Below are 27,455 nucleotides of genomic sequence, written 5' to 3' on the forward strand. Positions count from 1 at the left end.
CACAAGACTACATGGAGAGAGGTACCCAGACAGCCCCTAGATGCTCCAGCAACCCTACGGTTTCGGCTTCAGCCACTATCTGACTGCACCCCCATGACAGACACTGAGCCAGAGCTGCCCAGTCCAACCCTTCCTGGATTCCTGACCCATCGAAGCTTTAAGAGACCACAAAATAATTGACATATTTAAAGCCACTAAGTTCTGGGGAGATTTGTTACACAGCAGTAGATGTCTGGGGCAGTTCATGTACTCTGTGCTTTGCATTAGGTGTTTTCATTTTAATTTAAAAAATGGATTGAATTTTTACTTCTGACTAAATAATTTTATATTTAGAGAAGACAGACTATAACCACAAAATCTCAATGATTTAATCTAATAGTATTTATTTCTCACTCACTCAAAGTCCAATGTGGATGTTACAGGTTGGGTGGCTCTCCTACAAGCATTGACTCAGGGATCCATATTCCTTCTACCTAATGTCTTTGCTGTCCCCGGTCCTCCTTGGGGTCCTCTGCTGGGTCATCTGTGTTCAGGTAGCCAAAGAGAAAGGGTAGAGAGAGAGTGGAAGATCATGTGAGATATTTCAGAGGCTGGGTCTGAAAGGGGCACACGTCATTCTGGTCCACGTTGCACTGGCTAGAACTAGTCCCTGACTCAAGGGAGCTGGGAAGTGCAGATTAGCTATGCACCCAGGAGGAAAAGGTAAGTGTAATGGGAGCATAGCTCTGCTACATTCGCACGCTGGCTGATAGAATCTTATATTATCAGAACTGGAAGGGACATGAGAGATCGGCTTCTCCCAGTGTGGTCCACCAGCATCAGGACCACCTGAGGGACTTGTTAAAATGCAGATTCTGGGGCCCCACCTGCTGAGTCAGAACCTCAGGAAGTGGGTTCTAGCCAGTTGATTTTTGCCAAATCCCCCCCAGTTCTTGTTATGTACACTAAGGTTAGAGAGTCGCTTACCAGTTCAACCCTGTCACTGTACAGATAGCAAAGTTGAGGTCCAGAGAAAGGACGTGACCTCCATACTTCCCTTCCAGCTACTCACAACCTGAGGCCAGAGCTGGAGTTGGGGACCTGTGTGCTGAGGCCCATCCAGTCCTCTTGCCGCCCCTCCCAGGGTTCTGCATCACAGCTGGCCAGGACCCCGATGGTGTGCCCTGGCAGAGCGTACTCGGTTACTGAATTGTAGCCTTGGCCCCCAATTCAACAACCACACATACTTGCTCTGAGACACCAACAGGGAAATCCAGCCCAGTGTGGTAGAATCACAGCGTTTTCCCTGAAAAGTCTCATCAGTTTATAACCAAGAGTCCCCTGCAGTTTAGATTATGACCAGATCTAGTCCAGAATCAAGTCCTGTTGTATCTTGGACATTCCTAGCAAGAGTCGGGGAACCGGAATAGTGTTTTAATATTGAAATTGGAATCCTATAATAATTTCTCTTATGTCACTCTGCAGGCCTACCTTATCTTTAAAGCTGTAATGTGTCCTAATGACATTCCGATAGAGCTAGCTTGTAGGGGAGGCCTTGGTGGTAATGAAAGGCATGGGGAGGAGAGGGAAACTTCATATTTTCCAGAGCTCTTGATGAAAACAGCCAATGCTTATTAGCATGCATTCCACACAATTTCCATGATGATGCTATAATTTAAAACACTGACTGAAAGACCTAATAAAGGAGGTGAAACTAGCTTTCTAAATTTGCTGAACAAATTGCTCATCTCTCCCTCCATCAATCTTCCTTCTCTTGAGCAAAATGTAAAATTTGGAACAAAGAGTGAAGATACTAGGGTTTTGACTGATCTTTTTGTTAACAGTATTCTGCTGTGTGGCAGCTGCATTGTAAGCATTTGAGTTCTGATTCTAAGCATGTATGTGAAAGTTCCCATGAAAAAAAATCTTCAAGTCACTGTCTACCTTCTGAGTTTGGGGGACAAACGGGGGTAAATTAACAAAGGATACTTATCACGCTCCCCAACCTTTGCTGAAATCACAAGCGATGGTGTGGACCTCATCGTGAACAGCATGGGATTTGCACAGGGCTTGCAAGCAGGGTAGATGGAGAAAATCAGAGATGACGCCTGCCTCCTTCCCCTCAGTTGTGGTCAGGCACTGCCACTTTGCAGTCTGGCCCCTCACTCCAGGGGCTCCAGGGTTGTTCCCAGTTACCACTTCTCTTGTCAGGAAGCACTGTTGGAGTTAAGTTACTCGGGACAGGAAGACTGGACAGGGCACGAGGTGGCCAGCCTGTAGAAAGGCAAACCTGATCTTTGACTGAACTGAGTAAACAGACCCAGTCAAGATGGTGAGTGTTCTGGTCAGCTATTGCTGCATAACAAACTACCCCCAAATTTAATGGGGGGCAGGGTGGGTTCTCTGGGAAGCAGACTATGAGCTGGAGAAGAGCATGCAGGATGTTCCTTAAGAACTACTCTTAGAATCAAGTCTTCCAAGGGAGAAGAAGCAGTAGGAGTGGGCAGAGAAAGTCATGCTGTCTTGCAGCTCAGTGACAGCCCCGGCTGGCCCGACAGAGTCCTGGAGCCAGAATGACTCTTGAGAGTTGCCCCACATTAGGCTGAGATGACCTGGCTTTTATATCAGGGGTTCGCAAACTGGCATGTCTTACAAATCAGGTGGCCACCTCTCTTTGTAAATAAAGTTTTACTGGAACACAGTTCCACCTCTTCGTTTACGTACGATCTAAGGCTGCTTTCACGCTGCTTGCGTAGAGCTGAGTAGTTGTGACAGAAGCTGCATGGCCCACGAAGCCTAAACTATTAAATATCTTGCCATTTCTAGAAGTGAGTCGACCTCAGCTTTATGCTTCCACAGTAGCCATTGGCTGTGGGCTTCCAGGGAAAGGACAAGACCTTGGGCAGTGGGTCTGCAGCAGAGGTGAGCCCTGCTGGATGAGGGCTGAGGGCTGTGCTGCTTCCATGCCCAGCACTGGGGACAGCAGGTCCTTCCTCAAGGGGAATGTGTGCAGTGCTCATGGTGTCCACCACAGCGGATTAAAATGACCATTGCATTAGGTGGGTCAGGAACTCTGGAAGGGCTCAGATGGACAGTCTGACCTCCATGACCTCATCTGGGCTGGAGGGTTCACTGCCAAGATTCCCTCCTCACTCAGTGCTCCTTTGCCTCTTTCTCTCTCTCTCTCTTTTTTTTTTTTTTTTTTTTTTTTTGGTGGTATGCGGGCCTCTCACTGTTGTGGCCTCTCCCGTTGCAGAGCACAGGCTCCGGACGTGCAGGCTCAGCGGCCATGGCTCACGGGCCCAGCCGCTCCGCGCATGTGGGATCTTCCCGGACCGGGGCACGAACCCGTGTCCCCTGCATCTGCAGGCGGACGCTCAACCACTGCGCCACCAGGGAAGCCCTGCCTCTTTCTCTCTTTATGGGGCATCTCATCTTCTGGGGGTTCTCCATGCCACGGTATGGTTTCGGGATCATCACACTTCTTACAGGAGGGACTCAAGAGGCAGGATGTGGAAGCCCTGGGCCCATGAAAAAGCATACCGGAGGTGACACAGCATCACTCTGCTGCGTCTTATTGGTCAAAGCTATGATGGGGCCCATCCAGATTCAAGGGGGTGGAGCCTCAGATGCAAGGTCACAGCACAGAGCAGGGGCGGGAAGTGCTGTTGCACCATCTTTGGAAAATCCACAGTGCCTCAGTGGGCCGGGTCTCGGAGCTGTTTGAGCACATCCTTCCCACCTCCACAGTCGCCATCATCACGAGGGTGGCTTGAAATGACCATGGTGGGAATATGACACCTCGGGGATGGGCTTTGCCCCAGCCCAACCCCAGAGAGCCGGTTGTTAAGTATGGCCCAGCACACCATGGCTGCCGTGGTCGGGGCAGCGGGGGTTACGATTTGAAGCAAGGCAAGAAGAAAGACAGCAGTACTGATTGATTGCTGAGGCACTCAACATATCCTGGGACATCAGAACAACTCTAGGGGGTGTCTCTTATTTCACAAAAGAGGAATCCCAGGTGTGGCGAGATTGGGTAACTGGGCAGGATTCGAACCGGGCTCTCCTCACCCTCCGCCAGGTCTCAGGAAGATGAAATAGGCTTCTTGTCACGGGCCTGAGGGAAGCTCAGGTTGGGCGAGAGGGAGGAAAGCCAGCCATAGAAGGAAGGGGAGCAAAGGCCTGGCCGGGGCAGCCGTGAGGTTCCTGGGAAGGACTCATGCCTCCACATCGGGCCCAGCTGTGTGGACACTGGAAGATTCGCCCCAACTCCTAGCAACCAAACCCCAGCCCTTTCTTATTGTCAGGAAACTTATCAATGTTGTAAAGGCACAAGCAGGCTGTGTGAGCAAGGGGGAGTGGGGAAGCCACTGAAGGGGAGGCAAAGAGAGGAAAGGCCGACACCATATTTACAGGAGCACCTGTAATGCTCCCCTGACCGGAAGTACAGTGGTTAAGCCAGACCAATGGACTTGAAAGGGGGAGAGGGGAGAAGCAGGGCAGGAAGGGGACTTTCATGATGGAGCCCGCCCTTAGGCAGGTGGCATGGATTCTTCCTTTATAACAGTACCGGTTCCCCTTACTGGGCCTCAGCCTAAAGCTAGACCTGCCTGTCGCGGGCTTTACATATATTTATTATCATTAGTCCTCAAAACCCTCAGAGGAATGGGTCCTATGATTCCCATTTGATAAGAAAACGAGGCTCAGCAAGAAGGAGTAACCTTCTGGCCGCAGAATCAAGGTTTGCGTTGGATGTGCCAGCTCTGGACCATCTCCCCACCGTGCGGCCGTGATGCCACAGTTTACCTAAGGAATGGCCGCGCGGGCCAGAGAGCAGAGAAGCAAACGGATGATAGAGCGTCTTTCTCAGCGTTAGTTGGTTCACAACTTCCCATTTTTTCCTTCTTTCTGTTCCCTAGAGTTGAAAGATTCCCTCTCCCTGTTTTGTTGGTTTTAAGAGGAATAAAGAAGACAAAATGTGCGACGCAAAGGGCTGCACGGAGTTGGGCAGGGAGCCAGTGCAGGGGTGCAAGGCGGGATGGTGCGTTGGTGGAGGGGCGTTGCTGCATCAGCTGCAGGCCTCTGCCCCCCAGGCAAGGCTCAGGCTCTGTGGCAGAAACGCTCTTGGGCCCCGGGAGGTGGAGGAGTCCCTTCGCCCTCCCCTCCGGATAAACATCCTGAATTTAAATATCAGAGGGAGGCCTTGCAGCGGGAGGATGCAATTAAGGCTTCCGAAAACTGATCCTCAGTTTTTCGTGTGCTAAGAATCACCTGGGGTGCTTGTTTAAAATGCTGCCTTCCTGGTCCCCACTCTTAGAAACTCATGCAGCAGGTTGGACGTGAGGCCCAGGGTCCGCATATTGAAAACACCCCAAGCAATTCTGGTGCCAGGAGATCCTGAGCCAGGCTAAGAAAAACACCCACTTGGAGGGTGATGGTGCAGGATCTGAAACTCTTCTTTTACAAAAATAGCTTTTTTGTCATTATAATTTCATCTCAAGGACACCAGTTTTCTTATTCTGGATGTAGATGTGGTAGGTATGTTTATGGAGCTGTCTTGCTGAAAGAAAGATTATGCACATATGGTTATGTGCATAATTGCAGTTAATTATTATGTTGTGAACATATGGTTAAACTCGATAAAGATTAACTTATAAAAACTCTTATTAAAAGTTCCCTGTTATTTGCCATGAATCAGTACCATGGATTTTTTTAGGGGAGTGTGTTCATTTATCCACTTAATTAAAAGTTTTTTCATTCTTGCTGCGTGGCTGGCCCTGTGCAAGGATGGGGAGACTGCGCGCAGTGGGCCAGCAGCCAGGAGCTGACCGCTGCCCTCTAGGGCTTTACAGTCTGCCCAGGGAGACAGATTCATCAAATCCCCAACAACCACGGGCATTTCGATTTTGTGTATGTTTATTCTTATTTGTTAAGGTGTTTGTTAAGTTCATTACTAAATGTGATTTTTATAAACGTAGAAGTATTTACATATATACAAATACAAAGCATACAAACAAAAAATCCTTGTCAGGCCATATATTGTGATTTGTGTTTTAAAAAAAAATGGCTAATACAGAGATTTTGAATTTTCCAGGTGTCTCTCTTTGGGCTAGGAAGATATAGTCTATAAAGTCTATACAAAGTTGGATTGTAGTTTTTTTTTAATCAGTGAGTTAAGACTTCCTCTCTAAACATGTTTAATTAAGATGTCTGAAGGATGCATTAATTTTTTTTCCCCATCACATTTCTACTCTCTCCCCTATTTGTGAACCTAGCACATTAGGAAAGCAGTACCCAAGTGCTTTCAAGCACAAATGTACCTGAATGCAGAATTCTTATCCAACAGGGAGAAGCACAGAGAATTCTGATTCCTTGCTTAGCAGTTTCAGCATGTCCTCAATGCTATTTTCTTGCCAGACACTTGAGCGTGCAAATCATCTATGAGAGAACAAATCAATATGAGACAGAACTGTCATCAATAACGTCTGCCTCTTGATTTTCAGTGTTGCAGGTGGTGAACTCTTTGACTTCTTAGCTGAAAAGGAATCTCTGACTGAAGAGGAAGCAACTGAATTTCTCAAACAAATTCTTAATGGTGTTTACTACCTGCATTCCCTTCAGATTGCCCACTTTGATCTCAAGGTATGTTGCTTGGTGTGAATCAGATAAAAGCTTACACGTACCACAGCATTTGCTGTCTGCTAAGAAAAACTGAGGGCATCCCAAAGAGATACACGTTTTTTTCCTAGAGGGGTTTAACCAATGAAATTATCAATATAAATCAGCAAGTGTATAATGCGTGCCTACTACAGGAATTCCTAACCAATGTGTGAGATAGAGGCTTAAGATGAATGATTACATTTGAGAATTCTTGGGGAAGAATCAAGGGGTCTTACCAGCCAGGTCTCTAAGAAAGGGGGCTGCTGTTGGTTATGGGGTATTTTCAACCTAGAGTACCCATTGGCTGCCCAGTTTCCCTCCCCTTCTGGCTACAAGGCATATAAGATGGAAGGTGTCTTGATCTCTACTCTCCCTCTTGATGCAAAGCCTTCTGGGCTGACTCAGTCTCTGGCAATCAATCAAACCAAACTCTGAGACTGGCTAATTGTGGTCTTTGCTTGGCTGGAGGCAAGGCATTATCGGACATAAAAAGGCACATCCTACTCCCATCCATCACAGAGGTGATGGTCTCTCTGAGAGGGGAAGATATACATATGAGCAACAGAAGTGGCAATGTAAGATTCAGGTACAATCCGAGGCAGCGAGAAGATTATCACAAAAAGTGTGGGGTTGATTGCCAAGTGAGTGATTCAGACCATTGGAGCTAGGATAGATGTAAGAGGAGGGAAGATTTTCTCCATACTTACTGTAGCAGAGCCGTCAAGACCCCATCTGGATCCCCCAACACTCACTAACACACACCCCAAAGACTGCTGCTGGGAGCTGGAAATGCCAAAGAGTAAATGCCTACTGAAGCAGCTCTTAGCAGTGCAGCTGGGGAGAAGGTGGATAAATACCCCAACTCCCTCGTGCTTCAGTTGAAAAATTCTGAGTGCTGCCCATTCTCCCCAAGTCCTCCAAAGGGATTGTGCTCCAGTCACTCCTACCTTGATAAGACACTTTGTATCAGCTTCCTTCCTTCTGTTTCCTGTCTCCCCATTCCTCTACCAAGTATTCCCTGGAGTCCCCTCCTACATAAGCTGCTTGCATCCAAATCCATGTCACAGGTCTGCTCCTGGGAGAATCTAAACCAAGACATTTATTTTTCCTAGTGTTCTCTTGCAACTACTCTTTCATCCCTACGTTTTGGTTGTTTTTTCAGGGAAGAGGAAGAACTACCTGCCATCTTGTCTTCAGCATAACATATGATAGGGTTTTTTTTAATTGTGGAAAAATAAACATAATATAAAATTTACCATTTTAACCATTTCAAAGTATGCAGTTAAGTGACATTAAGTATATTCACATTGTTGTACAACCGTCACAGCCATCTATTTCTGGAAATTATTGATCTTCCCAAACTGAAACTATGTACCCATTAAACACTAACTCCCCAACCCTCCTACCCCCAGCTGCTAGCATCCACTATTCTACTTTCTGTCACTATGATTTTGCGTATTCTAGGTATTTCATGTAAGTGGAATCACGCACTATTTCTCCTTTTGTGACTGACTTATTTCAGTTCACATAGTGTCTTCAGGGTTCATGCATATTGTAGCGCATGTCAGAATTTCCTTTCTTTCTCAGGCTGAATGGTATTCCATTGTATGGATAGACCACGTTTTGTTTATCCATTCATCTGATGGGCATCATGTTATTTCCACCTATGGACATTGCTGTACTATTTTTCTTTTTTTTAAAGCCTGAAAACATAATGCTTTTGGATAGAAATGTTCCCAAACCTCGGATCAAGATCATCGACTTTGGGTTGGCCCATAAAATTGACTTTGGAAATGAATTCAAGAACATATTTGGGACACCAGAGTTTGTTGGTAAGTTTTCTTATTCCTGTGGTCATTCATTTCTCATAAACCTTATGCTGGCAAAATTCACCCTGCTGCAGCATCATTTCCCTGGTACATGTTTCTGGTTTATACATGAAGATTAGAATCTGTTGGTTCACTTTCTTCCCTAACTAAATGTGCGTTCATTTCCTCTTAGCTCCTGAGATAGTCAACTATGAACCTCTTGGTCTTGAGGCAGACATGTGGTAAGGAGCATGTTCTTGATGTTGTCACCTTTCTGATTTATTTTACTATTCTTCTGATGTTGTTTTTCTTTTTATTTTGTGTCTAGGAGTATTGGGGTAATAACCTATATTCTGTAAGTACCCAAATCCACAGCTCATGTTCTTTTCCTTTTTCTTTGAGACCGTATGTTTTACTGACCATTCTATGTGTCGTGTTGATCAGTTCAGCTTATGTATGCTTTTTTTTTTTTTTTTTTTTTTGCGGTACGTGGGCCTCTCACTGTTGTGCCTCTCCTGTTGCGGAGCACAGGCTCCAGACGCGCAGGCTCAGCGGCCATGGGTCACGGGCCCAGCCGCTCCGCAGCATGTGGGATCTTCCCGGACCGGGGCACGAACCCGTGTCCCCTGCATCGGCAGGCGGACTCTCAACCACTGCGCCACCAGGGAAGCCCTATGCTTTTTAAACATATTCATTTTACACCTCCACAACATGTTTAGTTTATACTAATGAAACATTTTCTCCTAATTTGAAATGAGTCATCAGAAACTGCAGCATAATCACTGAAAGAAAGCATGGCTGTCTATTACTGCTGAGAAAATAGGAAAGGCTTTCTTTTTCTTTTTTTTAAACTACTAAATGCTGTTCTAAATTAACTGTCCTTTGCATTAAGCTGAAGCTTTTGTGCATGACAATTAAATGCCCTATAAAATGTAACTGAATTCTAAAGTGACCGCTCAAGCACCAGATTATAATGTTATTCCTCGCTCCCTTTATCAGATATTGTAGGAACAGAATGACAACACAAGAGGGACTTACTCACGTTCTGTGCCCTGTTTTATTAACAGCCTAAGTGGGGCATCCCCATTTCTTGGAGACACTAAACAAGAAACGTTAGCGAACGTATCTGCTGTCAACTACGAATTTGAGGAAGAATACTTCAGTAATACCAGTGCCCTAGCCAAAGATTTCATAAGAAGACTCCTCGTCAAGGATCCAAAGTGAGTGTCCATTATACCCGAAAGGTGCCCAGCTGTGGCCTCAGCTAGACGAGAGCACCTGTCCTGTGCACATGGCCACGTTTATGCGACCCTGGTTGTTTCCTCCTGGCAAAGAGAAGCATGCTGTGTGAAACGCTTCAGAAAATGCAGGCAGGGCCCTTTGTACCTGCTCAGTCAGCCCCTGCGGGCACAGTGAAATAATCACACAAAGTCTGATGTTGTTTTCGGCTCCGTGAAGCAGGCCCCGAACTGCATTTTCCAGAGCATCTCCTTGGTAGGCCCAGCCGGCATGGAAACAACCTTAGTGTTTGCTTCTATGGTCACCGCTTTTTTTTTCTTTCCCCTCCCCCCACAAAGGAAGAGAATGACAATTCAAGATAGTTTGCAGCATCCCTGGATCAAGGTAAGTTGCATATTGCAATTGGTTTGGGGATTATAGGGCGACCTGGAATTCGTTTGTCCTAGGGTATCACTAGGCACTATGGGTTCTAACCACGGTCACGTCTGGAGTCTTGTGTTTGCTGTTGGTGCTATACTTTAAGACAGCTGACAGCTGAGAGAATCCTCATGATGACGGAGGTAGAAAGGAGCGAGCTACCACAGTGCAGGACTGTGATGAGGAACTGAAGGGCAGGTCCACTCCACAGCCTCGAGTTTGATTGTGGGATATTAGCCCAAACAATATTTTTGAAAATTCTTGAATTAACTTCCAACATTTAAGTATCACATCAAATCTGGATTTCCAGCTTCTCTTGAAAAATCTGAAGATCTATCAACACTGAGCCCTCATTCTGCAAGGCTGCCAGAAACTCTGCCCAGTTGCCTTTGTACCAGGCCAGCAGCCACCCCCGATGTATATACACTTTTACACTGTTTGCCTGGCGCCTGTCAGCATTTGGGTTAAAGAACGGAAGTTGTTTCAGCTAGACCAGAAAGGACTAAGGGTGGGGAAGCATGGCAGTTACAGAATAAAATCATGGAACCATTGTGGTGCAGTAACTTGCGTTGCAGAAGTAGGTTTGGGGCAGCTGGAGACCTCTGTCTGTGCCAGCTCCCAGCACTTGCCTGGGCTTCCCTAGAAGGCAACGGTGTCTCCTTCCTTCAGAGGTAGAGTTGCATGGCCTCCTGAAAAAATGCAGTAGGAGGGATTTTAATGCTGTAAGATAGACCGAATTTGCTAACATCTGAGGTCCCAAGCAGCTCTAAATGACTTGATGATGTTAAGTTCACATGCCTCGCAATGTGGCCTCACCGTGAATCATGCCATTCCCAGATTCTCTTATGGAAAGTTGTAATTCAGCTTGTCCAAGCTCAACTTTTCAACTTTCCCTCAAGATCCAGTCTTCATGGATTTGCTCAAACCCTTAGCCACAAGAGTTTAGCCTCTGGAGACTAGGTTCCTGGATCAGGCCTATCATCCCAACTCGTTTTGTTACTTTAGCAAGGTGAATATGTAAGCGTCCCAAATAATGAGAGGATTTCAAAAGTTGTCATGTAACGCATTTCTATAATTTGAGAGCTCTAAATTGTCTTTCTTGGATTTTCATTTTAGCCTAAAGATACCCAACAAGCACTTAGTAGAAAAGCATCGGCAGTAAACATGGAGAAATTCAAGAAGTTCGCAGCCCGGAAAAAATGGAAAGTAAGATTGTTTGATTTGAAGGGATGAACTAATTCTGTGTCCCCTGTGGCTCTCCCTCTGTTCAGGGCTCACTTCTTCTGATACTGGCAGTGCAGAACTGCATCCTTTTTAAAAATTCACTCTGTAGTCATCTGCACTGTTGCCCTATTTTCAAAGACAATCAAAAATACTATTTCAGTCCTATTAACTCATCTTTTCACATGTAATTTTGCATTTTTTTAAATTAAAACCATTCCCAAGGCAAATTTTTAAATCAGTACAATAAAATTATAGTGCCGTCTTCTTCTAAAGGCAACAAGCCACATTTTAAATAGATTTGTTTCTTGTGGTAGGCACCATAGCATTATGATTATACCAGAACTTGTGTAAATGGTTCTCTAAATCCAGCCTGGGTCTGTGAGTGGTTGGGATGGGGGTGAGGTGTGACCATGAGCGTCTGCGATGTGATCCCTTCTCAGTGCGGATGGTTTCTGCAGGGGCTGAGTAGGATGTGGCTCTAAAGGGCATTCCAGCCAAACTTGAACAAATGAAAATTCAGGGTTAAGAAGGGGACAGGATGGCTTCCTGTGCACAGGGTCATGTCAAGCCCAGAGGAAGCAGGTACTTGCCATGTCTCCTCATCACTGGGCCAGAAGTGTACCTCATTGTACTCATCAGGCTGGGGATGGCTTGATAGAGATGAGGAGGACCACAGCCATGGGTTACTCAAGACTTGACTCTTAGTCTCAAAGAAGCCTTGAAAATAAGGCTTAAAATGTAGAGTGAACCACCATAAGTTTCTCTTTCTCTCCCTCTCTTTCATTCATGTACAGACACGCACACACACACACATTCTTTACCTGTTGCTTCTGCCTTTGAGAGTAAGTGCAGAGGTGTTTGTCCTATAGGCTAAAGAGTCCCCAACCTGCTCATTTCCAACAACTGGATGAGTTTTGAGAGTCACACTGTCTGCCATTACCAACTTGCCTGGGCACCGAGGACACAGGGCAAGACCCTTGCATACCATGCTTCTCTGAGGGGAGACGTGCAAGGGCTTTGTTAGGGTAAGATCCCATTCCTCAAAGAGTAGAGAGTGAATATGGAGAGAGAAGGGATGCATCCAGTTCTGCAGCTTAATAACGAAATGCAGGAGAATCTCTCTCTATTGTTGTCTTGATTTATAAGACCTTTACAAATTTCTTTAAGCAAATATGATCCGGGCTTCCCTGGTGGCGCAGTGGTTGAGAGTCTGCCTGCCGATGCAGGGGATATGGGTTCGTGCCCCGGTCCAGGAAGATCCCACATGCCGCGGAGCGGCTGGGCCCGTGAGCCATGGCCGCTGAGCCTGCGCGTCCGGAGCCTGTGCTCCGCAACGGGAGAGGCCACAACAGTGAGAGGCCCGCGTACCATAAAAAATAAAAAAAAATATGATCCAACCTGCTTGTGGGATCGCCCACCCCTGAAGAATAATACACGCTGTCAGCCTTGAATGCTATCTCAAAGGCTTTGTCATTTGCACTAATTTGAGTATTGTTATGTAAGCTCTCTCTCCTCCTCTCCCCCTGCATTTTTTCACTCTCTCTCTCTCTCTCTTTTTTTTTAAAGCAATCTGTTCGCTTGATATCACTGTGCCAAAGATTATCCAGGTCATTCTTGTCCAGAAGTAACATGAGTGTTGCCAGAAGCGATGATACTCTGGTAAGCAAACCTTTTCCCCAGATAGGTTTGTTCTTAGCACTGTGTATTTACCGTGTTTAGGTTGTTTAATTTGTTCAGCAACCCAGAAAACCTGAAGTCTTGGAAACATCAGGCCTGTTCTTCCTCCTCTTGAGTGGGGGAGTTGGGGTGGCTGATTGGATCTACTCTGTTACTGTTTCGTCCTTTTTCCTCTTTGTTTTGATTGGCTATACCTACTAGCTCTAACACTACCACCTTCCCACCCTCCTCTCACCCCCAACACGGTTTGATAAAAGAGAGGCTTGCCAGTAGAAGAGGAAAGATCATATTCTAATTTTCATGAACTAAAACGAGAGCCCTCTGTTTCCACCAACCTTGGAGAATCTTAGACTGTAGTAGTACAAAAGGGGCAGACAACCCTCCTTCTGAACACATACACACACACACACACACACACACACAAACACACCAGAAAATCAGGGGAAATGCCGTGGAATTTGCTGATATAGTTCGTGGTAGACCAGAAGGCTAAACCCACTCACTTTGTTGATGTTGTATTGATTTCTAAAGGCTCTTGAGAACAACTCCACGACTTTTTTCCCTTAATCCAAACTGAAACCTAATCACAGATTAACTCTTCAGATATGACTGGACACATCAGAATTCAACGAGACTTTCCCCAACAGTCAGACAACGGGGCTTTGTGAATCCTGGAGGTAAAGGGGACTCCAGAAAAGGCAGAAAGGGTGGTTCTGTGGGAACCAGCCTGCTCCTGTAACTGAATAGTCAGTGTTTCCTGAGTGGAATCCGGGAACTCCAAGGGCAGGATCACACATCAGCAGACACCAGCTCTTTTTTTACTCCCTGAAGCCAGTAGTTTTACTCAAGTTCCAGATCTAACCTTATAGCCTGAAAAGAGATAGGAAATTTTAAAAAGAAATAAAGAAGTAGGAGAGAAGCAAGTTAGGAGGAGAAGGGAGAGAAAGAGGAGGAAAGCTGGACTGGGGAATTGTTTGAGGGTGGCCGTGGAACCAGGACAAGATATAAACTATTAATCTAAGTAAGGTGATGAGAACAATGAAATCTTACAAATTAAAATTGCCCTGAATAATCAGTTGGGAGACAGTTTGTTGCAATGAAGAGTTTAGGGTAAGAGAGGGACAGGGCTTGTGTAGAAGCTCCAGGTGGGAAGACCACCCTCCCCAGCCCTCAGGGTCTCTCTCTCATCATCTCAGTGTCCTGCTGATCGTGAGGCTGTGTTACAACAACGTGCTTATTCCTCCCATTCTCCCATTTCTTGTCACTCTCACTTTCAGTCAAATGTCTCTTAGTCTTCAACTCGGATTGTGATAGAAAAGCAAAACCAGTGGTGTTCTTAAACATGTACTCTGTGCAGATATTATTATGTCTCTCATGAAGCTTGTTTGGATTCAGATTTATAGAGAAGAGAAAGCAGAGTTCAGAGAAACGCCTTCTCCATTCCACCCCCCATAGGCAGAGGTTCAGCCTCTGTAGGTACGCTTTTCCAGATTTGAAATTTTAGTAGCAGTACCTCTGTAAGTCCAAAACTTTTGTTTGGGACTTTTCTAGCTTATTTTCCTTTGTTTTAATTTACCATATTGTGCAAATTTCTTATTATTTATATTTAAGAAAGTACTTTAACAAAGTAGCAAAAATTTAACAAACTTACTGTTCCACAGTATCTAGTTATTTTCTCTTTGTAAATGAAATGCCTCCATTTTCCCATTTCTGGCCTTTATTTTTACATTTCTCCCCTTTTCATACCTTTTTTTAAAAATAATTGTGACGAGCTTTCAGAGAATTTTGCTATGTTATAGAATACCTAGAGAATGAAGAATTTCTAGTGCTCAAAAAATGACAATCTGTAATTGCAAAAATTACAAAGTAAGACTTTCTTATTCAAAGATATCATTTCCTTGGTTCTATGGTTTTTAGAATCTGAGTTACACCTGAAATTTTCTACAGTGGTTTCTGGGACTATATGTTTTTAAAGATTCCTAAGGTAAACACAAAGTGTAGTTTGTCATCAATCGTTGTTCTAAATCTGAATCTTAAGAGATGTTTGCTCTCTGGGTAATAATGCAGGCAGCATAAAGACACTGATAAATAGTAGGTGAAGGGGCAAAAAATGACCTCCTGCTTCCCTTCATGACCAGGTGGATTTTGGGATTAAATGGCTTACTTTCCCCTGAACACTCCTTTTAATAAATAAGCATTGGTTTCTCTGATGTTGGTAAAAGGAGCAGCATGACCAACAGTCTAACACTTTTTGCCTCTTCCATGTCTCTCTCAAGGATGAGGAAGACTCCTTCGTGATGAAAGCTATCATCCACGCCATCAACGATGACAACGTCCCAGGCCTGCAGCACCTCCTGGGCTCCTTGTCCAACTATGACGTTAACCAACCCAACAAGGTCTGATGCTGTCCTGCCAGGGGTAGTGGGGGTCGGGGGGTCATGGTGATTGGGCACCTCCAAGTCCAAGGTGGAAAGACCCCATCTGCTCTTCATTCTCCCTTACTGTTGTAAGCTCCATACTGTGGGGAAAATCACTTCTGCTTAGAAAGTGAGCTGAGTTAGGAATAAGGTCTTTTTGCATTGAGGGCCTTTCTACACGCACCTAGCACTCGCCTCTAACCATGAAAATTTAAATGTGCTCATCGTGCAAATGAAAATGTCACTTTGGATTGTGAATCCAAAAGAGGAAGATGTTGTGTCCTTCTGACTGTCTTCCGTTCCTGTCACGCAGGACAGGAATGTGTCCTGTGTCTGTGGAGACACAGGAAGGTATCTGGGGCAGCAGGGCTAGTTTGGGCTTTTCCTTTCCTACCAAACCTGAAAAAATAGGTATTTTTTTTTCTTGCCTTTTCCAGCATGGGACACCACCGTTACTTATTGCTGCTGGCTGTGGGAATATTCAAATACTACAGTTGCTCATTAAAAGAGGCTCAAGAATCGATGTCCAGGATAAGGTCATAATTCTGTTTTATTGCAAAGGAATTAATTTTTTAAGTATTTCCAAATGTCTCTAATCGAAAGGTAATAGAGAAAAATAACACATATGCCCTACTTCGTTTCTCAGTTTCCTATAAAGGAAGATGAACTACTTGAATAGCCTGTTCCTGTCTAACATGTTACAGAGAAAAAGGAAAACATTCATCTTCCTCGTGGCTCAGTTGCTCTGCATCATCCTTTCTTTGTGTCCTGCCCCAGATTGACTCCTTACTGATCATATTTACTCAGCGGTGTTATTTGATGTCACATTGAAAATGTTTTAATTACCCAATTAATCTCATCAGAAATGTATTTGCCCGCACATTAATCAGGGCAACAGAGTAAGGAGGATATGCTTTGAGGCGTAGACCACATTGGAAGTGTAGACACAAGTGATGATCAGCTAAGCGTCATTACAACGGGTCTGTCATCAGCTTCCATAGACTTTCAACTGAGCTGTAAAGGGACTAGATCTGGCCCTTGACAATATAGGGAATTCTAACCAGAAGTTGAAATGAAGGTTTTAGGAAAAGAAAAACAACTTTTTATTTCGAAATAATTCTAGATTTACCAAAAAAAAATCTGCAGAGATAGTATAGAGAGCTCCCTTATCCCTTTCACCCAGCTTCCTGGAATGTTAACGTCTTACATAACCTTGGTCCCTTTGTCAAACTGAAAAGCGAAATGGGGTTTTATTCCTCTTGGGAGTTGCTCCTTTGGAGGTTGTCATCACATAGGAAGGGAAATATAGCAACTGAGTGATGTTTGCATTCAGATCCAGTCTGGGAATGTGACTCTGCCTTGGTTTTTGTACAGGGTGGATCCAATGCCATCTACTGGGCCTCTCGGCATGGCCACGTAGATACCTTGAAATTTCTCAATGAGAACAAATGCCCTTTGGATGTTAAAGACAAGGTAAGGCCACTTCTCTTCTTAAGGAAAGTAATAAAAGGCATGCCTTCTGCATCATGACCCAAAGAACAAGGACCAAAATCTTCCTACAGAGAATTTAAGTAGAAGTTTCTTTTTGCTGGTGGCTTAGTCTAATATTAAAATCAGGGGGATTCCCTGGTGGCGCAGTGGTTGACAGTCCGCCTGCCGATGCAGGGGACGCGGGTTCATGCCCCAGTCCGGGAGGATCCCGCATGCCGCGGAGCGGCTGGGCCCGTGAGCCATGGCCGCTGAGCCTGTGTGTCCGGAGCCTGTGCTCCACAACGGGAGAGGCCACAACAGTGAGAGGCCCGCGTACCGCAAAAAAAAAAAAATTTTTTTAATATAAATAAATAAAATCTGATTTTACTTGAAATCTGCCAAGGGTTTTCCATGTTATATAAGCAGTGAACTATCTTCCCCATAACATGAAAACTCAGTTCAGCCAGAAAGACAACCAGAAAGTGACCTGAGTCCTGGTCCTCTTCTTGACCCGCCATGTGCACATCTCTACCATTCTCTTCCTCTTTGATGTGACTGACTGACGGTGCTGACCTTACGATCACTGGCACTAGAAGGGTTAATGAGACAATGCAAGTAAAGTAAGGCTTTTGGGGTAAAGATGTTATCAAAATGATTGGTTTAGGAAGATACCTTACTTTCACGTACCCATGTTTCATTCAGTCCACACAGCGGCCCTGTGAATTCATTGCAGGGCTGGGACCTGAACTTAAGATTCCTATTTTCTCATCTGTTATGTATTCCATTATGCAACCCCTCTCTGATTCTACTACCAGTAGACTGAGTTGTCATGTTCAGTCAGGGCTGCCACATACAGTTGTATGTATTGTGCACTGCACCATATCTAAGGGAGGACATTTACATTAAAGACATACATTTATTTTTTTATTATTATTTTTTAAATATTTATCTATTTATTTTTGGCTGCATCGGGTCTTTGTTGCAGCACTTGAGATCTTTCGTTGTAGTGCACGGGCTCTTCGTTGTGGCCTGTGGGTTCTGGAGCACGTGGGCTCTGTAGTTGTGGCTCGCATACTCGGTAGTTGCGGCGTGCAGGCTTAGTTGCCCCATGGCATGTGGGACCTTAGTTTCCTGACCAGGGATCAAACCTGCATCCCCTGCATTGGAAGGCAGATTCTTAATCATTGGACCACCAGGGAAGTCCCGACATACATTTATTATAACAGTTTTCTGCCGGGTGGCAACAAGTATCTCATTCTGTTATGTTTTTAGATCAGTTTATTCTGACAGTTTCATGGCAGATATAAAAAAAAATCTTAAGGAAGTTGCATCTATGACTAATTCATAGAATGTTATTGTATGGGCTAATGGTAATGTTTTTTAAAATCTCTGAGAATGTAAGAAATGACATTCTAAACATAGACAAAATGAAATCAGAAACTTGGTATTAAATAAAACCCTGTGTTTAAAGAACTTAATATTAAAAAAGGAATTTTGTGTTTTGAAAAAAAATCACATAGCTGGAAGCGTCAGTATATAATGAGAATTGAGACCAGCTATCACAAAAAAGGGAATGCACTCTTACTTAGGGAGGGAGGGTTATCACACACAGGATGAGCCAGGTGTGTGGATTTAACGCTAGCTACATAGTGGGTGCCCCACCCCAGGGTCCTTGGCCCAGTCACCAAAGGGGCATCTGGCCTGAGAGGGGCAGGTACCACCTCAGGCGAGGAGGTGGAGCCAGGCATGGGTGGGAGTGGGACGGCTCCCAGGGGGCTCTGAATCTTTGGCTGTGTCTTTTGCAGTCTGGAGAGACAGCCCTTCATGTGGCAGCTCGCTATGGCCATGCCGACGTGGTTCAGTTACTGTGCAGCTTTGGCTCAAATCCCAACTTCCAGGACAAGGTGGGTCATGGTACCTGATGTCCTCACTTCTTTCTGCTTTTTGCACGGGTATACAGGCAGCCAGGTGATGTGTCTGGGTCTTACGGAGTTCTATCCAAGTTAGGTTTTCTGCTTAGATTACAGAGGGCAGGGACTCGAACAAAAGCACTAACATTCATTCATCCGTTCATTAATCCTCTGGACAACCCTGTAATTCTCATTTTACAGATGAGGAAACTGAGGCAGAGAGAGGTTCAAGAACTTGCCCAAGGTAACACAGCTCAACGGTGCTGGAGCCAGTGCTCAAGCCCACCCGGTCTGGTTCCAGAGTCTGTGTTCGTAACCACTACAGTACAGCCGCCCCTCATAGACAGATACATGTGTCTAATGATGTCGATCATGAATATGTAGACCTCACGACCAACCATTTTTGTTAAAGCTTGGTTGTCTTGGCCCCTTCTTTGCCAGAGCAGTAATCAATTTATGTGACTCATCTTTATGCTATATACATGACAGGAATCTTGGGGCATCAAGATTATTCGAAGAGTTCCTGCTCAGAGAAGTGCTGTCCCATGGTTAGTAGTCTCCAGTGAAGTAAAGGACAGACAGCACTTTTACGAGACAGATGATATAAATCCACCCACGCAGAGGCTCTATTGTTCAGAAGAGCTGAGCCATGGTTCCAGTGGGCTCCGCAAAGTCAGTTGTCAGTAAAATGCTGAGAAAGCTGAATTCGAATTAAGGAAAGCCGTCAGACCCATGCCCGTTATTTCACATTGATGTTTTGCTCCAATAGCTACGAGCTCTTTCAATCCGCTGCCTTGAGTTTGCTGCCAGGTTTGGCCAGGACTCTCACCATGCCTGTACTTTCTTTCATAGTCTTGCATTCTCCTCCTCTATGTACTTGTCTCCTTGGCCAGGAAGAAGAAACGCCCCTGCACTGTGCTGCCTGGCACGGCTATTACTCTGTGGCCAAAGTCCTTTGCGAAGCCGGCTGCAATGTGAACATTAAGAATCGAGAAGGAGAGACCCCCCTCCTGACAGCCTCCGCCAGGGGCTACCACGACATTGTGGAGTGTCTGGCTGAGCACGGAGCCGACCTTAATGCATCCGACAAGGTGCTTAGTGGGTCAATATATCCCACTTGCTGAAAAGCGATCTGGGAGGCTGGAGGGACCACAAGACTTCTCAGTGACTTTACCCTAAAATAACAAACTTGAGTGCAACAAGTTATATCATCCTTTCTCCTCTCCAAAGATTCTGTGATTCTAGATTCTGTTTAATAATTAATGTTCATTTGTGGGGTGTAACAAAATTTATGAATTGGTCAGATGACTCGGGTCTCTATTTTTAGCCTTTTTAGCTTTGCAGCAGGTACAGTGATGATCACAGAGCCCAAGACAAATCCTCACTTAGGACTGAAATTGGCAACACACTATTAATTTGTAGATAGACAAAGAAATAGGTGGTTTATTTACTTCCATCACCTGCTATTTTGTAGAAAAACAATAAACTAGTCTTATTTGTTTGGCAATCTCAACTCCAGGCCAGGTTTTCCTTTTTTAATTAAGCACATTCAGCGTACTCTGTTCTTATAGTGAACTCGTACTTACAATGAGGCTGTGATGTTGCTGTGTATAGTTAGATCTGGCACACTGTGGTTAATTTAGGAACTGCCACTTGTGGAGTATTTTCTGGGTACAGAGAAGTAGCTCTCAAGTGGGGTGACCTTGCCCCCAGGAGACATTGGTAGTGGCTGGAGACATATTTTGGTCGTCACAGCCCGGGTGGGGCATCTAGAAGATAAAGACCAGGGGTGCTGCTGAACAGCCTACAATTCCCAGGACAGGTCCCAAATGTCAGTAGTGCTGACATCAAGCAAACCCTAGAACAAGTACGTTACAGAGATGTTTCCACACTCCCTCTACCCAGCTCCTACAACTCAACACGCTTCTTCACCGGGGGTTCTAGAGCAGGTGAATTCCCGGACTGATGCTCCTATCCATGACAGCAAGTCGCCTTGCTCTCTCAGTTTCTCCTGGTGTCAAATAAAATAATAAACTTTCTCCTTAGGAAGTTAGTAAACATTGCTGAGCAAATGTTTTGAAAAGTGTTTTTCGAATACTTGATAAAAGAGGCCATTGGAGTACCAAACATAACTGAAGTCCTATAAATTCAGAGACAAAAAGGAGTGTGGAGTCTTCCTACCCGAAGGTACTGGCCAAGCCTCGGTTAATTAAGCTGACGTTCATCTTGGTCTGTGATTATTCAGAGTGAGATGTATGGGGCCTCGCCCCGACCCCACCAGGAGTAAAGTTCACGGTTTTAATCCTCCTTCAGGCTTTGCAGTAATGGTCCCATTGCCAATTAAACCTGGCCCAGTGCAGCCGGAAAGGCAAGCGGGCAGGCCCACGTGCCCAAGCGAAAGCGCTCACGGCCCCGGTGTTTGTTGCAGGACGGACACATAGCTCTGCATCTTGCTGTGAGACGATGTCAGATGGAGGTCATCCAGGCTCTCATCAGTCAGGGCTCTTCCGTCGATTTCCAAGACAGGCATGGCAACACCCCCCTCCACGTGGCCTGCAAAGATGGCAACGTGCCGATTGTGGTGGCCCTCTGTGAAGCCAACTGCAATTTGGATCTCTCCAACAAGGTAAAGCTGGAAGGAAGATCCCTGCAGAGTCCGTCTGTGTCTGTCTGTCCACGTGTTTCCGGGTTTGGGCAAGTTTCTCTCTGCATCTTTTCGTTGTTCGAAGTCAGTATTGCTTATATGAACCTGTTCCTTTTTATAGGACTCTCCACTTGAAGTATATTTTACATCTGACTTTTGAATAATTTCCTAGAGTAACAGAAAATTACATTAATAAGTACTTCCTGCTAAGCCTGGCTTACCATTTATGGGCATCGAGAAAGAGAGAGAGTGTGTGTGCGTGTGTGTGTGCCTGCGTGCGCACGCACGCACGCCCCCTCCTGTAGAGGAATCAGAGAACATGGTACAAATTGGGGCACCTTCCTGGAACACTAAGTCTTCAGGGAAACACCTAATGAGTTCTGATGTGATTGAAATTCCTGGGGCCAGATTTCTCCAGTTTCCCCCACTGAGAGTTTTATGGTCAAAAGTTCATAACATCTTTTTTGTGCTTAATAAGTTTGGTAAGACCAAGGGGATACTATCATTTGGTGAATGATAAAGAAATAAAAATCCCCATATGCTGACTCCTAGAAATTAGCTAACACCATCTCTTTTCCCTGAACACCATCTAGATTTTCATTACCAAATATGATAGAACAGTTGGATATTCATGTGGTTTCAGCCCTGCAACTGTAGGAAAGGCAAGCACTATTCTGTTACGATTATGTTAAAAACAAAGTCCAGGTAGAATTAATTTTTTAATTGCAGGAAATGTTTGTTTATAAATGGTAGACATGATACCAGCAGAATTTTATTATGATTTGTTTGAGGTAAAAGGAATTAATATCTGAAACAACTGGAAAATGCTGCTTCTATCAAAAAAAATAGTCCTCTTGCGTATTATGTGATTAATTCTAATGGGAATTGAAATTGGTAATCTTCATATTCTGGAAATATGAAAAGACAATATACTAGGTCTTAACCATTAGCTGCTGGTTGCTTTCTTAGTTTATCCTATTCTAACCTTGCCAAGTCAGTTATATAAGTGACTTAAGGAGGAAGCTAAATGTAATATTAAGCAGCATCAAGACCTAGGCTTTCCTTCCAGGAGTCTTTAAATGAATAAAAAGCAGCTTTAGGAACCTCGTGGCACTCATTTGAATACCTTTGACTTGGCCATTGTACACCACGACTTTGTGGGTCTCACGCCTTCTTCAGAAGGGTTGGTGTCAGCTTGTTTTCCTGTTCATTTTTTCGCTGTTTATTTTAGGAAAGATGCTGGGGGCTGTAGGGGAGCTTAAAAGATGCACAGAAGAGTAAGAGAAAGGCATTATTTCTCCAGAAAGCACATCTGCCTTTACATGGTCTCACCCTGGTAACCGGTTGTCAGCGTGGAGGTGGCACAGTGATGGCCCATATCCCACAGGCAGACTGTCACTCCTTTCCCATGCTGTGTCCTGCCTTTTCCTTACCTGGACTCAATTCCCCCGGAGATGAAAATGTTCATTCAGATCCTACCCCTGTCAGCAGTACGTGACAGGAACTTGTCACTATGTTTGACGCTCATTGCAGTGAAACAGACATGTCTTTTTCTGCATTCTTCTCATGTGAAAATCCGGAGAGTGGCTATTTACTCGGCCACATCGGGAAATGCAGGAGAGGAGAGGAACTAGATGATGCAGAGTGCACGGCCCTTAACCCTTTGTTCCTTTCTGGATTGGCTCTTCTCATCGGCGAAAGTAGAAAAAGCATGTCGATACACACGTGTGTGTGCACGCACACACACAGATGCGCACACACATCCAGGAGCCTGCAAGAGAATTCCGTGCCTGCCAAGCATTGATGAATGCCCTTCTGTGACAACACTGTGCCAGGCGCGGGTGGGGAGCAGGGCTAGGCAGGGTATGGACGGCAGGGAATGGTTCTTGCCCTCAGGCTGCTTTTGGACAGACACACAGACATTTCAATATAACAGCATCTCATATTGCAGTCACTGCTGTGATAGAGGTACAGGTGCTCCAGAAACATGGACATCTGGACATTAAAGAAACCGGGAAAAGCTTTTCAGAGGTGATCATTTTAAATGAGTAGGACTTGGACAGATGAAGAAGAGGGGAAAGCATATTTCAAGAAGAGGAGGGAGGCAGTTAGAAACGGCACTGAATCCAGATGGTGAAAGACCTTGAGTGTAATGCTAAGGAGTTTGGGTTTTGTTCTGTCAATCATTGGGGGCCATCAAAAGTGTAAACTCTCCTAGTCCCTTTTATTCATCACACGTCTCTTCATTGACCTTCTTCCCTTCTCTAAAACTATGCATCCTGTAACCAAGACTATCTTCCTTACACAGAAATCCAAACTCTTCATCCAGGTCTTCCAAACCTCCTCCTTTCCTTCGCACTTTAACTCTAGGGTATTTGAAAGCTTCGTATCTGCTTTCTAAATCACTCTAGAAGCTAACAGTAAACAAAACATAAATATGCACATACGTTGCAGCGTTATTTATAATCGCAAGAAGTGGAACCACCTTAAGTGTCCATCCTCAGCAGGCTGGCTAAATGAGTGATGATATAGCCGTATATTGAATATTATTCAGGTGTCTGAAAGAATGTAATAGATTTCCTTATAGACATGAAAAATTATTCATAACCCATTGTTAGGTGAAAAATGCAAGGGACAGAATAGAAGGTGGAGTGTGATTAATGTCTTGGCTTTTCAGATTATTTCTCTCCATTTATGGATTCATAGAGAAAAGCCTGGAAGGTTTGAGTAGGGCTAGTTCTGAGTAGGGGAACTTGGGGGAGGGGGAGGGGGAGGGAGGCTTCATTTTTCTCCCATAGTTCCTTCTGTGTTGTTTGGATTTTCTACCTGAGCATGTGTTAACTTTCTAGCAGAAACCTGTATTTGCACATAAACAGTATAAAGCAGAGATACCCACACTTGCTCAATTCATATCTTCCATAGTGTCTTAGTAATCTTTTTCATGGCTCCCCCGGAGCAAAAGAAATACCTAAAGTTCTGTTTGTTAAGTCGTCCAATCCAAACAACCTAGTATGTATGTCCTAACAACTTAGTAGCTGTGGGAATAAATGATCCACATAAATTGAAAGAAAACTATTTTTATTTCATTCTTAATTAACCCCAGTTGTATATTAATGGGATGTGTATGCTTGTTGGGCACCTCATAACTCCTCAAACCTTGGACTCAGAGTGGACACCACCACCCTTATATCCTATTCTACGTGGATTTTCTCAAGATATTTGCCTCTTATCACAGCAGCGACCAACCCCCTGCTGTGCATACATGATGTCATTGAAAGGAAGGCAGTACCAGCTACTTTGAGACTTTGAACTACCTGGAGCTGGTAGTTTCCCTGGTGTCTGAACCTGCTGGTTCCATCAAAAATTTAAAATGTTCCTCAGCACCCCATGAATTCACTGTAGTGCCTCCAGATGCCTTGGGTTTGGGAACCCACAGGCATAAAAAATGGTGGGTATGGCCTTGGAATGTCACCTCATTAGAGTGTCTTCAGTGGCTGTGCTTCCATGCCTTTTCCCTTCGCTGTATCTAAATTTGAACTGTGGTGCGGATCTTTCCGGAACTTTGGGGCCCTTGAGCCCTGACTCATGCCTCCTTTCTGCTGGCGCAGCAGGAGACTTAATTTAGTTATCTTATGATAAGCCTCCCACTCTTTCATCCTTTTAAGTTTTATTTTAAAGTTACTCTTTCAACTGAGAAATACTTGAAACTGTTTTGCTTGGCTTGCCTCCCCAAGGAGATGGCAAGTTTCTGGAGAAGGGAGACCTCGCCTCCTATTTCTTCTTGGAGGATCCCAGATCCCCCAGTGATGGCCCTGTGAGGTCACTCCATAAACGTCTTCCTCAGCAGCAGCCGTGAGGACTCTCCTGGGTCTTTCTTGTCTCTTCCAGTATGGACGGACGCCTCTGCACCTTGCAGCCAACAACGGGATTCTGGACGTGGTCCGCTACCTCTGTCTGACAGGCGCCAACGTGGAGGCGCTGACTTCGGTGAGTAGCCCTCTGGCAGGAGAAAGCAATTGCAAACCCCTCAGGCCTCGAGGGCAGGAGGGGAAATGTATTGCTTGCCAGCTGCACTCCAGAGCAGACAGGCTGCCGTTAAGCTTCAGCTCCTCCACTGCAGTTACGTAAACATTTGCCCACACAAACCCGGGGTAAGATCCCGAGAATGCCTCATCCTCTTCTTCCACCAGGTCTGCACTGCCAGGAACACCTGCTGTTTCCCACTGGCCTTTTCGTTTCCTGCGTTACGCAACAGGCCTTTGTGTTTTCCATTAGGTTGTGTGTTTATCTTTTCTAAAAGTGTCCCCTCCTTCCAGGGAGGGAGGAGGAAGGCCCCCCAGCGTTGGGGAAACGGGTGACAAGAGCTGTTCTCTCTTTTTTAAAAAAGTCCGGCTTTGCTCTTAGGCCCACAACATATTTTAAAATGAGATTTCTTTAAATCTCATTTCTTTAAATGTCTCACTCCCGACATTCCCCGTTCCAGACCTGGTACCTCCCTGCAGAAGAAACCCTTTGTTTCACATTTCAAGAAATACCAAAGAGGAAAAATATGTCCGCTAAGAGATAAGGTTGCTGTTTTTACCGCTGCGGTGAAACATTATCATTTGAGTTGTCTCTGGCCCAACAGTGGATTGAGTCTCCATTTGCTCACGTGGGTGATTCCTAAAACTCACTAGGACTTTGCTGACATAAAGTGTTTCTCTAAGGAGACCCATCGGAGTCTTGAAATATGGTGGCCAACCTTGGGAAAATCAGGGCTCTGAGGCTGGAGAGTCATACAGGGGTTGGCAAACTATGGACCACAGGCCAAATTCAGCCTGCTGCCTGCTTCTTTTAATGAAGTTTTACTGGGACACAGCCACGCCCATTGTTTACACATTGTCTGTGCCCATTTTCACTCTACAAGGGCAGACGAGCGATTGCAACAGAGACCCTATGGTCCTCAGATCCCCAAATATCTGCTACCTGGCCCTTGACAGAAAATGGGTACTGGCTCTTGGCCTAGGACATTGCCTCCCTGGCTGCGCTAATGTGACAGGGATGTGATTCCCTCCCCACAAGCAGTGGGTCTGTTCTCTGCAGTGTTGAGCCCCGAGCTGGGCTCTTCTGCAGGCCCAGTGCTTACCAGCGCTCTACTTGGGGTTGTCCCTTCTTAGGGCACCTCCTCGTCCATCACAAACCCACCTACCGCCGTGCAATGACCTGATGAGCCATTATCAAACCCTGACCATCCATGCCTTGGCACTCGGTCCAGCTACTCCACGATAGAGCACTGATGTACATTTTGATGGGGAGAAGTACTTTTTTGTTACAGATGTTGCCTCATAAAAAATAAACTGTCAGGCTTCCCTGGTGGCGCAGTGGTTGAGAGTCCGCCTGCCGATGCAGGGGACACGGGTTCGTGCCCCGGTCCGGGAAGATCCCACATGCCGCGGAGTGGCTGGGCCCGTGAGCCATGGCCGCTGAGCCTGCGCGTCTGGAGCCTGTGCTCCGCGACGGGAGAGGCCACAACAGTGAGAGGCCCGCGTACCGCAAAAAAAAAAAGTAAACTGTCGAGGACGGCTGTGCAGATGCCAGCAGCTGCTACTGCCTACCCGGCAGTGTGGGCCGGGACCTCTCAAATGTGTGACCTTCGGCCTCTGCTGGGTCCTTGGTCTGCCCCCTGACCACTGTGAGCCCGCGGTCATCTCCCCGTGCCTTTGGCCTCCCCTCAAGAGGCCCTCGGGTGTAACTCTGCTCCCCACCCTTCCCAGCTCACTGCAGGCGCTTCTCCCTGGTCCCTACAAGTCCACCACGGGGCCTCAGTCATTTATTCATTCAGCAGATACTGAGCATACACTGCGCACCAGGCACAGAACAGCGAACACAGAGGGGCCAAGTCAGGCAAGCTGCCCCTCCCTCGGGAAACTTCTAGTCTAATGGGAGAGAGTCAGACCCAAGGGTCGCAGCTACTGGATGGGACCCGTGAGAATTAAGAGCCAGAGTCCCCAGGGACGTTTCCGGGAGTGTC

At 45.5% G+C, this 27,455-nt stretch overlaps 1 protein-coding gene across 3 annotated transcripts in view; it reads left to right on the forward strand.

Moving 5' to 3' along the window:
• DAPK1 (death associated protein kinase 1) overlaps positions 1-27,455 on the forward strand; it is a 209,710-nt gene that overhangs the window by 137,165 nt on the left and 45,090 nt on the right. For all 3 annotated transcript variants that reach the window (XM_060014994.1, XM_060014996.1, XM_060014995.1), the window contains exons 4-18: positions 6,483-6,621; positions 8,342-8,471; positions 8,641-8,689; positions 8,776-8,802; positions 9,515-9,667; positions 10,025-10,070; positions 11,220-11,309; positions 12,894-12,986; positions 15,281-15,400; positions 15,859-15,957; positions 16,796-16,894; positions 18,697-18,795; positions 19,695-19,892; positions 21,230-21,427; positions 25,334-25,432. In XM_060014994.1, the coding sequence (XP_059870977.1) occupies positions 6,483-6,621; positions 8,342-8,471; positions 8,641-8,689; positions 8,776-8,802; positions 9,515-9,667; positions 10,025-10,070; positions 11,220-11,309; positions 12,894-12,986; positions 15,281-15,400; positions 15,859-15,957; positions 16,796-16,894; positions 18,697-18,795; positions 19,695-19,892; positions 21,230-21,427; positions 25,334-25,432 (1,639 nt within the window). The remainder of the gene's footprint in view (positions 1-6,482; positions 6,622-8,341; positions 8,472-8,640; positions 8,690-8,775; positions 8,803-9,514; positions 9,668-10,024; positions 10,071-11,219; positions 11,310-12,893; positions 12,987-15,280; positions 15,401-15,858; positions 15,958-16,795; positions 16,895-18,696; positions 18,796-19,694; positions 19,893-21,229; positions 21,428-25,333; positions 25,433-27,455) is intronic.

The sequence above is a fragment of the Delphinus delphis genome, chromosome 6 (assembly GCF_949987515.2).
Source record: "Delphinus delphis chromosome 6, mDelDel1.2, whole genome shotgun sequence".
Classification (NCBI taxonomy): domain Eukaryota; kingdom Metazoa; phylum Chordata; class Mammalia; order Artiodactyla; family Delphinidae; genus Delphinus; species Delphinus delphis.